The sequence below is a fragment of the Condylostylus longicornis genome, unplaced genomic scaffold (genome assembly GCF_029603195.1).
Source record: "Condylostylus longicornis isolate FDR11 unplaced genomic scaffold, ASM2960319v2 ptg000806l, whole genome shotgun sequence".
Taxonomy (NCBI): Eukaryota; Metazoa; Arthropoda; class Insecta; order Diptera; family Dolichopodidae; genus Condylostylus; species Condylostylus longicornis.
This window is the reverse complement of record NW_026578751.1, coordinates 3,992-21,723: the sequence shown is the minus strand read 5'-3', so window position 1 is coordinate 21,723 and position 17,732 is coordinate 3,992. Positions and strand designations below refer to the sequence as shown.

General features: G+C 44.4%; 1 protein-coding gene and 1 pseudogene across 1 annotated transcript; both read left to right on the top strand.

Annotated features, from left to right (window-relative positions):
• The first annotated feature begins 8,903 nt into the window (after positions 1-8,903).
• Positions 8,904-11,133, top strand: LOC129618296 (lipid scramblase CLPTM1L-like; annotated as a pseudogene).
• A 3,248-nt stretch (positions 11,134-14,381) lies between these two features.
• Positions 14,382-17,227, top strand: LOC129618295 (calcium-dependent protein kinase 6). Its single transcript, XM_055533081.1, has 9 exons — positions 14,382-14,520; positions 15,267-15,336; positions 15,488-15,595; positions 15,917-16,158; positions 16,298-16,354; positions 16,398-16,504; positions 16,553-16,664; positions 16,782-16,874; positions 16,917-17,227. The coding sequence occupies exons 1-9, from the start codon at positions 14,382-14,384 to the stop codon at positions 17,225-17,227; spliced, it is 1,239 nt and encodes a 412-aa protein (XP_055389056.1).
• Positions 17,228-17,732: the final 505 nt, after the last annotated feature.

The window sequence follows — 17,732 nt, the reverse complement described above, 5'->3', positions numbered from 1 at the left end:
TCTAGATATTGGTGGTTGATGTGTCTGGTGAGACGGACTAGGAATGTATCCAATGTAGTTGGAAAAGTCCATTTGGCTTGGATGGCTTATTCCTTGAGGGCTCACTTGGCCGAGTGAACTCATTTGGCCTAGAGGGCTCATTTGGCTTGGATGGTTCATTTGGCCAAGAGGGCTCATTTGATTGGCTGGGCTCATTTGCCTTGGGTAGCCCGTCGGGCTCGGGTGGATCATTTGGCCTGTATGGGGCATTGGCCTGAATGTGGCATTTGGCCTGGTTGTGGCATTTGGCCTGGTTGTGGCATTTGGCCTGGTTGTGGCATTTGGCCTGGTTGTGGCATTTGGCCTGGATGGCCCATTTGACCTGGATGGGGCATTTGGCCTGGATGGGGCATTTGGCCTGGATGGGGCATTTGGCCTGGATGGGGCATTTGGCCTGGAATGGGGCATTTGGCCTGATGGGGCATTTGGCCTGGATGGGGCATTTGGCCTGGATGGGGCATTTGGCCTGGATGGCCCAGATTCATTTGGCTTGAAGGGCTTATTTGGCTTGGATGGCGGCGCATTTGACCTGGATACCCCACTTGGCTGGATGGCTCATCTGACCCGGATGGGCAATTGGCCTGGATGACCCATTTGGCCTGGATGACCCATTTGGCCTGGATGACCCATTTGGCCTGGATGGCCCATTTGGCCTGGATGGCCCATTTTGGCCCGGATGGCGCATTTGCCCTGGATGGCCTGGATGGCCCATTTGACCGGATGGGCAGATTTGGCCCGGGAACCCCATTTGCGATGGATGGCCTGGATGACCCATTTGGCCTGGATGACCCATTTCCGTTCCATGGAGAAATCCAAGATGACGAGAATCCAATCCAAGTTGCGCTGATGAAATTCCCAAGTTCATGTAACCGAGTGGCTTCGTGAACAAGACGTTGTTGTTGTAGTCCAAATTCATTTAATTGTTGAAATCCGTCGCTTGATGAGTCAGGAAGTCTGAATTGGGTCTGGCTTGCTTGCAATTCTCGTAAAATGTCGAGCCGATGAGGATCCATCACAACCGGGTGGTCCTTCAGTTCTTGAATTTCTTGAGAGCTCAGATGACGCCCATCAATCAGTCCAGGTGGAATGTGGAGACTTGTGACATCTCTTTGCATTTCTGTTGAGGAATACATCTCTGATTGAGTGGCCGCCCTTCGTTTCTTTCGTATGTTCTTGACATGGGGTTCTGTTGTTCATATTTGCCACTTGAAATTCCTCCGTTGACGACTGAGCGTCTCTGTTGATGGTTTGAATCCAGTTCCAACGTCGGAAGCAGATGATCGAAGAACGGGACTTCTGTTGTTCTTCTGACTCCCTCGTTCTTTTGTTGATGCTCCACGAGGTCTTGTTAGTCTAAATTTTTGTCGCACTCGAACACACTCTGCGTTCGATTGCTTCTCTGTTTCCATATTCTCAGAACCACTGGTGAGGATGTCATTATAGGATGGGTAGGAGTTTTTGGAAGGATCCCACCATCTGAGGCCGTTCGACTGCGACATTCTTCTTGTATTGTGGGTGTTTCACGCGCAGTATCTCCATTCAACTCTGGAGATACCGACGAACTCAATTTAATGGCTTCCCCATTCGCCGATAGAAGCACTGTGTGTTTTTCGGACCCTCTTGCAAATGGAGGAAGTTCAAGAAAAGCTGAATCGTAGGTCGTTGGTATGCCATCGTTGAACTGGATGATTCCTGGTACTGATGGGCATTGAGTCAAAACATTAGAACCATTAGAGTCGAACGGTTGTGTCCTTGCTCTTGATGTCTCCCTTCGATTTTTTGTTTCCTAATGATGGATAATACTTCAACATATTCCGCATCAAAACCCTCTCCTAATCCACAGAATCATCGTGTCGCTTCAATGGGAATTCGATTCTTTCGACCCGAGTCTCCAACGCAAGACCCAAACACACTTGTGATATCTGGCAACTGTGGACAGCTCGAAGCGTTGAATCCCTTGTTTTTTTGCCATCATCTGGTTAAACAACGACCAATCAACGAATGACTCTTTTGGATCTCCAGTTATTGCACGATTGACATAATTCTCAATTCTTTCACGATCTGTCCCCATCAATCGTAATACAGATGATGAAATCGAAGAAGTTGAAGGATGGGACATCATCGGGCATTGATCATCAAAATTCTCAACCAATCCCTCCCTCTCAAAATCGCGATTCTCAACAATCGAGTTTTCACTAATCATCGTATTGACTTCTTACGACGGATTGTTCAAGTTGATACATCTCGTGTGTCGATTCTATTTTTGCGTCATTCTGCTCGTCCCCCTCAGTCTCTTTCTCAAGTCTTCATCCCCACTGTTGCCTTCCTCTTGTTGCATTCGCACGACTTAACTCCTGATGATATTTTGGGCTTCCGATGCTTTCATTAGTGGATTCCTGACTGACGAGCTCGTCATCGTTTGGCTCTTCAAGACACTCTGTTCCTCGAGTTGCTTACACGGACGTCATCCCTCCCTTGTGTTTCAGTTCCCGCAATCCATTCTCTGCTCAGATGTTTCGCCCTTTCTGATGATGTCGTTGATACGAAGGCATGGAACGACGGTGAAGATCCTTTCAATAGAGGGGAGTCCTGTCGAGGAGCGACTCCTAGTACCGCAGCCACTGCCTTCTCCAAATTAACCCAAGCGCATATAACTGCCCTGTGTAAAAAATAAGAGGTAAGGGAATATACAGAGATGACAACACCAGCTAGTTTCTGACCATCGCGATTTGCTCCTTTGAAAGCCCGCCAGATCCTCCCCCACTGGTTAAAAATTGGCGTAGAACGAGAATTTCTGATGGAGTTAGGCTTTTCATAAGTCTTTTTCTTATCTTCATCTCCAATAGACGTTGAGAAAAAGTTGTTTCAGGATCCAATGGCTCCACTAGTCGCTAGCTCCAACATGCGTAACAGTTCAAGCCATAGAAGGACCGCTTGTGGCCTTGTCAATGTTTGAATTGGAGACCTTACAATCTTCGTAGCGTCTGAATGAAGGCATTGTCAATCATTGTCATGTACTCAAAAGCATACATTGTAGTACTGTGCCAATTTCTTGCGCCATCAATTCGTCCATCTCGGAACCCAGGCTTTCTGGTCGGAACCAGAAGATGTTCAAACCAAGTCCTTGGCGTCCGTGAAATCTTTGAAATCGTCAGGCAAATCAACTCCAGACAAAATCAGCTTTTCCCATGAAGTCGCGTTGGCTATTGATGGCAATTCATTGGCCATCAATTGCAACCAATCGCTTGAATTGATTCCAGGATCTTTTTCAAGAGGACGTCCAGCCGTCTGTTTGATAAGCTCTATGTCGATCGTACTGATCGGAAGTTGTTCCATCTCTAAATTTTTTTTAAGTTCTCCAGATTTTGTGACATTCCATTCAGAATTGTTCCCTCTTATGCAATTCATTTGCATTTCTTTGATTCTGATGGGTCTTGCACAATATAGACGAATTATCGAGTAAAGTGGTTGAAATAGACTCTCAGCTGATGGAGCATTGGATAGATTGTTTGTACCTTGCGGAGACCACATTGATTTCCACAAAGAACCTTGTTGCAGCAAAGGGTGCTTGATAGTCACTTCACGAATAAAGAAAGTTCGTTGTGCAAAAAGGTACTAGTGCTTGATAATGACGAGACCGAAAAGCAGACAACAAAAAACCAGACTTGGATCTGACTACATCATGACTATCTACACAGAATCGAACCATTCGCTGAGTTTGTCGCAGGCCTTCAAAGCTTGATAATACTCCCATGAGGCGGTTGCCAGGCCCCCTGCAGCCACCAGGTTGAAGGAGATCAACAGAGCAGCCGCAGTAGCTGTTGCTGCTTGATTGTTGTCGACAGCAGTTTTATGCTTCTAGCACTAGACGAACTGTATCCAAGGTGGAGAGACAGAACAGGAAAAAACCCAAAGCGTATCTCTGCAAAGCAGACTGGGACGAAAAAAAAGGCACCCCGGAAAAAACCCATAAAACGCGGCGGCAAAGGCAAATCCAAGAAAGTTAGAGATTTTCGGATTTATTGTTAGCGCCAAGGACTGGTTAAGAATGAGAGATAGAGTATAGACAACGAGACAGAACTGGAGACTCTCGAATCGATGACAAACCTCTCTCTGTTTTTCCCTGGTGGGTCGGGGATGGAGAGGAGCGGCTTCGCATAGCACACCATTCATCGAAAGGGAAAAAGGTTTCCAAAAATCATCGTGAAGAGAAGTGGACAAATCCAGCGGTGGAGTCAGTCGAGCTTACAAGAGACGATTTTTGATGGAGAATGGGTTGTTGGTGATTCTGTTGATGGGTTGACTTCCCCGACCAGGAATTGAGAACAGACCTTTTTGCACATAACGCTGAAACTTATTTCGAATATGCAGCACCATTTCTACACGTCATTAGAAAAATCACAACCGGATCTATAGGGAGCACTGTTCACATCCCATCAAGCTGAAAAGAGTACTCAAGATCGTTCACTTGAAATTGGAAGGTCTGTTTGTACATATGAATCAAAAATGTACTGATGCAATCTGACCATCTCAACTGGCGTCTAGCACAATGCATTTCGTCGAATTTCCCCAATCTGCTGTGGATCTTTTCACGGAGTCGAAGAACCACGCAATTTATTTCAACTCCATAGCCCCAATTCTTTTTTATACGTCCATTTTATTCGCCATCATGGCATCCATTTCTGCCGTGCGCATTTTTCAATTTTCTCGATGGATATCTTGCATTTTCATCGTTCGCACAACATTTATCGTCCTCCCTATTTTTTTCGACTTGTCTGTCAAGACTGTCAATACTTCTTACCAACATTTCCTTGACAGTCTTGACAGACATCTCCACACCATCACTATCAAAGTCAACGAGTCAATCACCACTATCACAAGTGGGAATATCACCAGCTCTCCCACGCTGAACGAACCGAACTTCTCCCTTGTGTTAGTTGGTGCACCTCCTTTGTGTTCTTTATTGTGCCTTGCCATCCCTTTTGACCCTAGCACAAATGAGCACGGCACGTTCTTTTCCTGCCTTTGGAACCGTTTAAAAATTTCCCAGAAATACCTTTTGAAGCATGAACCTGTCTTCTGTGCCTCCTCCTCCTGAGCACCAAGGGCGCGACCGTCCTCCATTGCCACAGGATCACTCAGAGCGCTTCAGATGGATTTGAACGTGATTTCCTTTAAGTTCTTGTATTTGACTGGTTTGTACTTTTCTCTTTCAAGTTCAAGTGGAATTACAACCGAATATTTTCACATATATTTTCAGGTCGGTTGCTTAATCGGGAGCTTGTTTAAAAGATTTAAAGTTCTGCTTCCTCCTGTTCGTGAGATGCTTGTACAAAGCCTTACGGGTGTCTGTATGAACCGGTGTTCTCTGCGCTGGCATCATTTTCGTATCGAATAGAGCCCTCTCGATATCCTCAGATAATATTTTCTTTTCTTGAAGGATCTCGTGGTCCGAAATTTCTTCCGTGTTTTCAACAACACAATTTATTGGGGTGCCGGTTGGCTGACCGAGGGAAATGAGGTATAACGCACTTGCGATTCCGCCTTTGCGATTCCGCCTTTGCGATTCCGCCTCTGCGAATCTTCCAATTCTGTGATGGTGTCTCAACTGGCAAACCCTGTTTTCTTAGCAACTTTTACTTTCACACATTGAGAAGTGTTTCTGTCAGTTGTCTTTAGTCTGTTCTCTCTATGTCTAGTGTGCTCGTCTTTTTACGTTTGGGCGTTACGTGCTGGCATGCTCTTTGTTTTTAGCTCGTACCAGTCCCCAATTTTGTCTGCACCTAGCCCCGACATGTCCGTCGCCTCCGGAACCTCTTCCTCCACACGCACACTATCTGTACAACGCTGGCGAATCTAGCGAATACCCATTCGAACCCCTCACACATCAATCTCCCTTTTCCAAGGGAGCCGTTTGATAATGTTCTTGTTGAGTTCCTCCATTGCTTACTTGAGAATATTCAGCACTTTTCTGGCGCATCAACCGTTTGGACATTTTGAAACGCAGGTCGCTCCATAATCAAAACCTGATGAAATCATTGCGACCAGAGTATTTCCATGAGGTGCTCTATGGAAGCGTCTCTCCGTTCGGATGGGATCTGGTTCCTGTATGTGGGATATGGCCAATTGCAATAGACTCCTTGGAGGGGAATGGGGGTGCGGGCGCCCCGCACCCCCATTCCCCTCCAAGGAGTCCGCGAGGACCCCCACAATCGTAGTCTCTAGAGACCCGTCTAGGACTAACAACATTTTCAACACTAAGTCCCAATACAGACAAACACATCAATGAGAGACAAGTTTGAGTTGAACGTCTTCGCCAAAGAACTTAGATAACAAATGCTTCATCTTTATCTTACTCGACGGTCAACAACTGCTGCATTCCTAAAATCAACGTTGTTGAAGATGAATCAGTTTGCTTCTTCAGTAATCCGAAGTCCGTTTACTCCCCAGAGCTTTTAATCCGTCTCTGTTCGGGTGAGAGAAGCATGCAACATTCGTTTCATCATCAAACACGTTCCTCCCGAACTCTTCGGTCGCTTAGCAGAGTGTGACTGTTTTAGTGCGAAATGTGTTTTCACGTAAATTTATTCTCTAAAATCGCATTTCTCACTTTTCTCACTGTGCGATAATAACTACCATAAATGTCATTCCATGCATCCGACAAATTAGCTCGTTGCTCCACTGGGGTTAATGTCCCAAGTTCGTCCAAATGGTCGAAAACGAATCCTTTTTTTTATCTTGACTCGAATTTCTTTCATTGCTTCTGATGTATGAAACCCGTTCCCATCTCTATCATGAAGTGGTGGTTGACTGTGTGGTTTGGTGTGATGAACTCCTCCCTGGCCGACACCATGTTCGACGGGAACCATGTGCCTCCAATCTCTGCTCATATCAGTAGTTCCAACACTTCTAGGAGGGCGAACGAGATCGTTTGCCTTTAACGCGACCCCATTGTTTGGAGTCACCAGTGGAGGAGGCGGGAGGGGATGAGGGAAAAGTTTTGCCAAGCTTAAGATTTCGACCAACCGCACGAGTTGCTGGGGGGATTCCTTTGTTGCTGATTTCAATGTTTTCTTAAACTCTGAATCACCGATGAAGCCCTGACTTGACCTCTCTTTGTTGTTTTCCGCTTTAACGCTTGGATCCTCCCTTTGACTTCTTTTACTTCACCGGCGATTGTTCGGATATTTTCCGCACTTTACGCGCTTTCGATGAATCCGCTCGAATGTCGTTGAAATCTACTTCATCAGGGAAAAGATCCTTCGGTTTCAAAACACCTTGTGCTAGTGCGATTTTGATACCAACAATATCACGTACTGCTTGAACGACTTTGCAGGGTCTTCAACGGTAATTTCACCGATTTCTTGATTGTTGATAGCTTGATGGAAAAACCCATTCCAGCAACCACAGTCCGAGATTGCGTCCTTGAAAATGAGGAAATATTAGAAATTGGGACACACGACTCCGGCAGAGTGGCAAGGCGAAAAAATGGTAAAGTGTTACAATGCCAACGAGCTCATATCCACTCCATGTTGAGGGGGATTGTTTTTTTCGATTTGAGTTTTGGATTTGGGACTTGCAGTACTGTTACGCTTTGATTCTTCATGAGTGACTCTGTTTGAATAAGCGTATGGAAGAAGAACATTCCAACGATTTTCATGATCAATATTAGAACAAGCGTCGATGAAAAATGGAGAAACCATTCAACTCTCCGATGATATGATGAAAATTCTTGACCCCCTCTTGTTGAGTCGTCAAATCCAGACTCATACAGGAGAATTCGGCCGGGGTCGCTATCGAGGGATGCAACAACGTTTCCTGATGGTTTGAATCGCAGTCTCTGTGGGGACTGAACAGCTTGGATAAAAGATTCTTCAGATCGATGGAAGTCACCAGGAAATGGAACTTTAGAGAGATAGGAAAGGACTTTAGCGAGAAGTTGTGTTTCTTCTTCTGGAGGGCTTAGGGGCAAAGTGGGCTCGGATTGAGCCCGAACACCCTCTACCTTAACAAACACCTCGAAAGTGTCAACAGTATAGAAGATCCGAATAAGCAACTCTGCGAAGCCATGAACTTCTTCTCTCAGTCCGAAGAAGTGATGAACGAACAATGGTGAGAAACAGATAGACGGATTGTGAAGATCTTCGGTTGTTTTGACTGGATGGAAAAAAATTGCGTTTAAACAATTGATCTTTCCTCCAATGCCTGCGACAGCAGCAATGGGGGAAACTTGGCCGAGGGAAGGATGATTTTGAATGATCGAACGCACTTCAGAAACTCCTCCTTCACAAGAATCTGCGTTGGTTTCATAACGGGGTCGCTTAGCGGGGCTCATTTCATCTGGTTGGGTTTGCAGGAGCTCAGCTGTGTCTCAGAAAAACCAGAAGGTTCCAGATTAGAATTTTTGAAGATCAAACTTTGCAAGCTTAACACAGAACTATTCAATGGTTGGACGAAAAACAGCTTGTGCGACTCAAGAGATGAAACATTGACGCAATTTATTCATTGAGAAGAAATCAATATAATAACGATTTGTGAAGAACCCGGAAAATTGCGACCACTCATTAGCAGATCCCGATCACTGTTAATTTACATGTCACGGAGACAGGTTGAGCTATTACATTTGGCTGTCTTTCACACCTCGCTCGGCGAGATTATCAACATAACGACGCTCTTCACTTTCACGGATTGCACCTCACTCAATTTCGGACTTGCATGACTGCACAGTCCTCACATACTGTACCTGGCACACTCGTTCGAGGATGGTTGAGAACACCCCTGCAGAGGACAACCAACCGCAACCGCAAGGCAGTGAGTAGATGTGATCAGTCAGATGATCATATGATTGTCCAATTTATAGGATCATGGAAACAAACAATTTTCCAAATCATTTTGTTCCAAATGGTGATGAGGTTCTTCTCTCCTCGCCAGCAGCCACAACCGATGAAAGATCCAACGACGGGACAAGTTATACCACCACTCCAGAACTCATTCGCCGCAGATGTTCATTATGTAAGTCCTTACAACCTTCTAGTCATGACGACTTCCCTCTATTCAGGATCTCTATTTCCACATTTCTCCAAATTCAACATCCTCATTGGTGACTTCCCCAAGCAGCACGAATCCTTAATCTGGTTTTTACCGGATCAGCTTTACAATTATGAACGAACGATGACTGATCGCCAAACACCAGAAACTCTCTCCTTCCTTCCTGCAGGCGACCTTTTCGATGTATTACCACTCAGCATCTTGGTTCAGAGGATGATTCTGAGGAGGAGGGCGGTGACAACCCGACTGTATTGGATCGTCTCAGCGGTCTAGCAAGCCTGCGCAAACTTGCACAAAAGCGTCAAAACTGGACATCGCTGCATCTTATTGTATCAGCAGTTCCTCATTCTCTCTATAGAGATACGCCTCATCCAATTGATCTGAATGAAGCAACTGAAATGGTCACTCATTTATGGCATCCATCCAAAGAAGACGTCGAAATGATTGTCACAGGGACGATCAATTTGATTGAATATATGAAGCCTGTAGCAGCAGAAGAAGGAACGAATTTATTAGAGGGTCCCAATAACAATGAGATTGCGACGAAGAACGATAAGATCAGGGATGAACCTCATTGGAAGGATCATCTGGATGTGCGAATGGTCTTTGATCAAAGTCCTCTAACACCACAAACAATTATTGCATCTCCTCATTTGAAAAGTAAGAGGAAGAAATATTCAAACTTCGAACAAAACTGTTTTTTTTTTCAGAATACATCCAAACAGTTCCTGAGAAAGGCATTTATCATCCAGTTCTGGTGGCTTCTGATTTGTGGTTGCTTGAACGCAACTTCATTCCGCTCAATTCAACTTTAGCAAATCAGCCTTTGAATCTGACACTTTCCTTCAACACACTTAATTCATTTTGGTGGATGCTTAATAGCCAATTGATGGAACTATGGGATCCTCAACGAGGGTTGTCAGCTGAAGGACCTGCTAATCCGTTGATGGCATTACAAACAATAAAATCGAAGAGGGAGAGTTTTATGGTCAAGCGGATCATCTTGGATACAAATCCATACGACGTCCCTCGCGTTCTCTGCCGCATTCATGCTTCTTCATTCTTTATTTTCATTCCTTGCGTTTAAAAATGATATTCAATTTTGGAATAAGAATGAGTCCATGCAAGGACTCTCAGCTCTCTCTATCGTCTTCAATTTTTTCTGTGAATTAATTATCGCTCTTTATTTATATGATTCGGAAGAAACATCATTCCTTATCCTTTTTGAAATTTTCCTAGGAGTCGGTAAGTTTCGTCGTCTGGAGGAGATTTGCTGATATGTTTTTATTTTCAGCCATTTCTGGATGGAAAGTCACAAAAGTGATCAATGTGTCATTTAAAAGAAAACCAGGCTCGTGGATTCCAAAAGTTCAATTTGAAGATAAGAAAGATTACAAAGAATCGGACACCAAGCGATACGATGAAGTGGCGATTAAGTTCATGTCCATTGCACTTCTTCCCTGCTGTGTTGGTTTACGCGGTTTATTCCTTGAAGACGAAGAAATATAAGTCCTGGTACTCGTTCGTGATCTCCTCATTAGCCGGAACAGTCCTACACGTTTGGTACGTATTGATTGATATCCGGCAATCACATTTTTGTCATCAGGGTTCATCACGATGACTCCTCAATTGTATATCAACTATAAGCTGAAGTCGGTAGATCATTTGCCTTGGAGAGCCTTTACTTACAAAGCATTAAATACATTTGTCGATGATATTGCGGCGTTTATCATCGACATGCCATTGATGCATCGACTAGCTTGTTTCCGCGACGGTATGCTTGATCAAATAATACTGTCAAATTCCCATGTCCTTCATCTTCCCGTAGATGTCATATTTGTTTGTTATTTGTATCAACGATGGGTTTATTCAGTCGATAAGACCCGACCCAATGAATGGACGGATCCTGCAATCCAAGAAAGACTCTTGAAAGAAAAGGAAGAGGCGGAGAAATCCGAAGAAACAAAATGCCGAAGAAAAAGAAGTGGAAGAAGAAGAAGTGGAAGAAGAAGAAGAGGAAGAAGTGGAAGAAGAAGAAGAAAGTAGCCAGCAGGAAAGCAAGAAAGGAACGTTAGAAATCTGTGGTGGTTCTCTTCAATTCAATTTCAACTCATTTTCCGAGTGTTGTGAACGGATTAACTTTTCGTTTTGCCATCTTCATCCCATAAGTTTCCTCCTGAAATTCACAGCTGTAAGACATCCAGCAGGTTGAACTCACATCCCGAACATGAAAGGGTTTGCTCAGTATAGGACCAGCCGCGAGGATCCCTGATCGTTCCGGCAAGCAACTGGCTGGATTGAGAAGTTCTTCAATTTCTAAAAAATCCTCCTGCAAGAACGCTCGCAGTGTGTTGCACATTTGACCAAACTCACGACAATCCATCGAGATGCTACGGGACACCAAGGCAATAGTCCGGCTGATTGATAGATTGCAGCAGTTATTTGAGCGCTGTTATGAGGCACAAATGAGATAAAACTCTTGAGTAGTCCAATCTTCTCTAAAATATAACATCGCATATCTTCGATATCAAGACCTTCTTTGTGTTTGGGTGGTTGTTCTTCATTGCTGGCAAGAAGCATTTCGATCCTATTGAGTAGTCTCATGGCGTGGGGCGTCAGTTGCGATCTCCATGTCTTTCCTATTGTTTGATTTGTGATACCTTCCTTTTCTATTGTTTGATCTGGGACATCCTCCTTTTCTATTGTTTGATCTGGGGGGACACCTTCCTTTCGGGCAGAACTGTTATCTTTACTGAACGACACCAAGTCCTCATATGATGATCGATACTCCTTGAATAAATTCTAAAAATTTATAAACGAAACAATTATCGAAATATCGAATAACGATTTTGTCTGTTGATCCTACATCAATAGAATTCCTGAGATTTCTATCACTCGCTGTTATCGTATTTCCGTATTTCTGAAGTCAATGTCCCAATAATTGGATGATAATGATGAGAAAACCCACAAAGTCCATATAGCGATCGAAGTCATCCAACAAGGATTGCAACCGAGAAATATTCACTTCAAGTATCTGATGCAAACCCTCGTCGTTGGGACATTGCGGGTCTCAGCATACTTTAATATTTCTGTCTAGATGGATTGCCTTCGCACACCAATCCTTCTGCTGGTCAACTTCATCACGGCGATACAACAGCAAAACGCGAGAAAGCCAGCTGGACCGCCACGACTGGGACTTCTCACTACAATGAAGCTTTGTCAGGGAAATCGTAATGTCTTGATGTCACCTTATCTCATCCAAAGCGCTTGCTACTCGATTTCGGGATTCATCAGAACATTGAAGTCGACGCACTGAAGGAGCGACATGAGAGGGATTGGGACTTGGGATTACCGGTGACAGCAAGAGGGAAGGATGTCGCGATCTTGTCTGCGTACAACTCCGTCTGTCAAACATATGAACTCGAATTTTTAATGATTCCTCTCACTCTTAATCCCCCACGAGAATTCAAATCAACGAGATATTTCTGTTGACCGAATTTTTGCACGACCATAAAGACGTCGTCCCAGAAGGAGCCAGATAACTTCCATGAAACCCACTTCGCTAAAGCGCCTAAGCAAACGTATCGCTACGCTACTCATAAAAAGCCGCTTACGGTAAAAAGGCAGATCTTGTGGCTTGTACGCGAGAAAAATGAGATCACCCGTTTGGAGTGTCTGTTCGATCTGAAAGGGATAAAGATTCTTAGAAAGTGTTCTTCAGAGGCCTTACCATATAATCCGTGGTATAACCCCACCTCTTTCCATAAAAGGGAGTATCTCCTATCGCTCCAATTTAATAAACAACAAACTGACAAACATACCGACAAACTGCCCCCTTGTGAGTTCAAGACGTTTCTTATCAACATAGCGACGGTATTCCCAATAGCAAATGATAGATGCGGGAAATCCCAGCAAAACGCTCCTAATGGTTGATCCATGATTCTCGAAATCAAAAAACACCCACCCGACAGCTCTTGCTGATTCTGATACCATTTTTGAAGATCGCTCCTCTGACAATTTGTAAGATCAATGTTGTGAATTGATTTTTTTAACAACTGCGAACATGTCGTGTGACATCGTTCCCCAAAATAGAAGGTTTATTGGCACACAGGTACCATGATGGATAAAAAAATATCACAATGGAGAATAAGAGGAGGAGGAGTGAAGAGAGAACCCAGAGCAACTGGACTGGTCTCAGCGCTCCGGGTTGGAGTGGGAGCAGCATCAGCATTTGCACCACTCATTGCTCCAAGTTCCGTCAGCGCCGCCTTGACAACAAATCGTGATGCGACGAATGTCGCTGTTCTGTCTCTTGATCTTGAGTTCGATCAATCATCGAAATCCAAGCCAGCTGTTTATCAAGGCGGAATGGTTGACTACGGGCAACAGCAGTTTGGTCAACAGCAACAACATTTTGGTCAACAGAACTATGTTGCACAACAAACGCATTATCTTCCACCGCCCCAGTATCCTCCACCACCCCCAATACATTACGGTCAACCCCCAGATCATGCTGTGAATGTGGCATTTAACTCGCCTCCACCTGAACAAGGTGTTGAAGTCATTGTCAACAAGCAAGCGGCCCCAACAGGTGGTGATGCAACAAGCCCAACAGGTCGCAATGCCGCTGCCGCCGCCGCCGCCGTTGGTTGACGTGAACGTTCAGATCTCGCGTCAAGCGCCTCCACCACCACCGCCTCCTCCCCCCCAAGCGGAGATCCGGTAAGTGTCTTTCGCTCCACGTTCTGTCACTCGTTTTGTTCAGAGTGAATGTTCAAGCGTTGCCTCCACCACCACCTCCACCACCACCTCCACCACCACCACCACCACAGTGAGCAATTAGACCAATTAGCATCGTTGCCATTCTGACTGATTCAGGAATCTCGTTGTTGTGAATGTTGGGCCTCCACCACCACCACCAATGCCAGTGGTTGCTACTAACATCATTCATACAACTTCCTTGGTTTCTCCGATGACTGTTATCGGTAGTCCGTTCGGCGGAGCCAATATCATCAATATGGTGCCTCCGCATCGTATGCATCGCAGACGTCGAAGCATGTCTTGTGGCGATATTTCGAGATGGAGAGGGCGCGGGCGGTGCCATTCTCTTTCAGCGCTAGAGCGAAAGCTCGATCGAGCATTGCAACACAATCATAGCGGCAGTAGTCGAAGAAGTCGAAGTGCCCCAAGTTTCCAATCTCACAATTCAACCGGGAGCGGGAGCGACAGCGCCAGTGCAAGCGCTGCCTCGTTCAGCGGTTCCGCCTCAGCGTAAGGGTTTTTCTTTGTCTTCTATGATTTTCCTTTTCTCAGATCAGCGAGTTCTAGTAGCTCGGGGAGCGCTGGTTCCAGTACCGGCAGCAGCAGCGGCACCAGCAGCAGTGGGAGCTTTGGATCGAGCTCTTCAAGTTATTGAACAAGCGAGATCTTTTTGTACCGTTCCTTGTTTTCTTGTGTCGTGTCCTTTTTCGTTTTTTCGTAAGTGTCGTCTTTTTGGGTTCCATTTGTAAAATGGGAACACCCGTCTGCATGTCTTTGTTTTTTGCTTAAACGTGGTTAAACTTTGAAATGGAAGTTGAGGAAACTCGCAATCGTCTTAAAGGTGTAAGCAACGCATTTTATAAATTGCGGAACAAGTTTCAATCTCACAGGTTTTGGAAGATCCTGAGAAGCTCAGAAAATCAGCCCGGAAAACATTCGAGGTCAGTTCAGCTGCAGTCACTCATTACAACAGCGTTTCTTCATTTTCAGCAATTCGATTCCAAACAATCAGGAACTCTTTGTTTTCAAGACACCAAAGACACCAAAAAGCTTATCCATCGACTCGCCGCCAACCTTAACCTTCCTGAAGTCGACGGTAATGAAATTCTCTCGGTCTAACAAACACTTCCATTTTCAGACACAACGCTCTATGCCATCATTTCTCGATATAGCCAGGATCTCTCGCTGAATGAGGACGCATTCTATCATCTTGTAGGCGCGTTATTTGTGCCTTGATAGAACTCCCGGCTTCCTCAGTATTCCGATCTCCTTGCGCAAACAAAGCAGCAGTATTATGAGGACCGACCCGTTGTTCCCCGACAATCCTTTGTGACCACTCGACATCTCAGAACGGGTGAAACCATCACAAGTAGACTCCAGATGGGCAACAGACTTCTGAACACTTCTCTGTTTTTCAGACCATTTAAAATTTATCGAAAAGCTTGGAAGTGGTTCATTTGGAGAAGCTCATCTGGTCGCTGAAGTCCAGTGAGCATTTCAGATTCTATATATGAATCAATCAATCAATCAATCAATCAACTGTACAAAAGAAAAATCTTCAGCTACGGACTCTCTAATTTCTCTGTCTGCTTCAGATCAGATCTTCAATGTGTTTGTAAAATCATAAATAAATATCAAGCCAAACTCCCGTTGACTCAAATTGCGGTACATGGAGTTGCTTGACACGATTTCGTCAATATTATTTTGTAGGCGGAAATAGAAATTCTAAAACAGTTGGATCATCCAAGTATCATTAAAATTTACGATGTATTTGAAGACCGATCGAATATTTACATCACGATGGAGTGAGTGCTGATCACCTGCAAAATCGCTTCATCAGCCATTTTAAGGCACTGCAAGGGAGGCGAACTGACTTCTCACATCAACGTCATGCACAAGAATGGATCACGTCTTACTGAGAGATATGTGGCGTTATTGATGGCCGATCTTCTCAGCGCAGTTTCTTACATCCATCGGGTCAAAAAAGTTGCACACAAGTTCGTATCACTGAATCATTCTCTAGAATTTTTGTATCTAAACCACTTTGAATGAATTTTCATTTTATCAGAGATCTCAAGCCGGACAATATTCTATTTTGGGATACTGATCAACGTGATATCAAAATCATAGACTTCGGTAAGACTTACGATGATTTTATCGTCAATCTATTTACAACAGGTGTGGCTGAAATGTTTCGTCATATTGACGGGTACAGCAAGAACGCGGCTGGAACGGTAAGCAGCCAATCGAGCGTCGTCTTTATTGCTTCGTTCATCAAGGCGCTTTTTATGGCACCTGAAGTAATTGGTCGTAACTTCGGTGTGAAGTGCGACATTTGGAGCTGCGGCTGTATTCTGTATCTTCTATTGACGGGTATGAGGGTTGTTAATCATGCTAGCTGCATCGATGATTGAACCGAAAGGACAATATTTTTTTTTTCTCGTATCAGCTCGTTATCCATTCATGAGCACCACGTGGCAAGGCATCCGAGAATCGATTTTGAATCGTAAGACGAATCAACATATTGATGCTTTACGTTTTGATCTCAGAGGAGCCCAACTACGAAAAGGACTGTATGAACGTTTCTCCTGAAGCGGTTGCTCTCATTAAAAAGATGTTAAAGAAAAACCCATCAGAGCGTCCATCAGCAGCTGAGGTGAGTGACTTTCTGACGAAATTTTTAACATAGTGCTTTGTCCCGCAGTGCTTGAGTGATCCGTGGGTGTTGAGAGCTCGAGGCAATGATGCGATCTACAAGGCACTTGAGATATCAGTTGAAGCGTCGACAAACCTGGAAGTGAGAAGTTTAGCGAGAGGTCTGACTATTGGGTAACCGCGTTTTATTTGATTCTTGGATGTCGGTGTTCAGCGGTTTATGCGACAACCTCCATTGAAGAACACTCTCGTTAATCTAATGGCGCATCAACTTTCAGTGCGAGGCCCTCAGATCCGTCAAATTATTGCAGATTTCAAGAGATTAGATACAGACAAAAACGGTGTATTATCTCCTGAAGAGTTGAAAGCAGGTAGAGGTGTAGTCTGAAATTGAATTTTATTATCAATTTCAGGATTAAGAAGTTGCGGGTGGAGAGATTCAGATATTCTCAGGGTGCAGCAAGCTCTCGATTTAGAGGGCACTGGAATGATTCAATTCACAGAATTCCTTGCCGCTTGCTACACATGGAGAATGAGTGAAATGAATGTTGTTTGGTCCGCATTCAACAAATTAGACCAAGATAGAGACGGAAGGATAACGAAAGAAGAGTTCGCAACTTTATTTAAATGCGGATCCAAAGAAAGTCCTGGGCTGGACGAATATGAAATTAATTTGTACGTTAAATCTCCATTGGTTCCAATGTGTCTTGTTTCAGAATTATGAGGCAGATCGACCAAAACAATAACGGATATATCAAATGGGTACAAAGCTGGTGTGACTCATTTTATAAAAAAATTCAACATTTTTCAGGAGGAGTTTCTCTGCTACCTGAGAAGGGAAAGATGACATCAGGTCGGGAAATTTCTTTTGTACCCCCAATTTTCTCTTTTTTTGTTGGACTATAAAAAATTATTAAGGACCAGCTTTGCGATGCTTGTGCGATTTTCCGCGTCCTGACTTTTTCGAGGTGGGTTTTGTTTCCTCATTTGGTTCAGTAGCTTCACTTCTTGCGTTTTCATCAAAAGCACGAACGTACAGCCATGATGCTGGTGTTTCCTCTTGAGTAATCATCTCATGGGAAGCCATTCGCTTCTCTGCTTGGAGTGCTTCGTCTACTGTCGCTGGCAGCATGTCCTCTTGGGAGTAGACACGAGGCTGGAAATTGAGGCCAACACCTGCGAGCGTTTGGGAAAGAATTGCTTCGTAATCGTTTCTCGAAAGGCCTAAT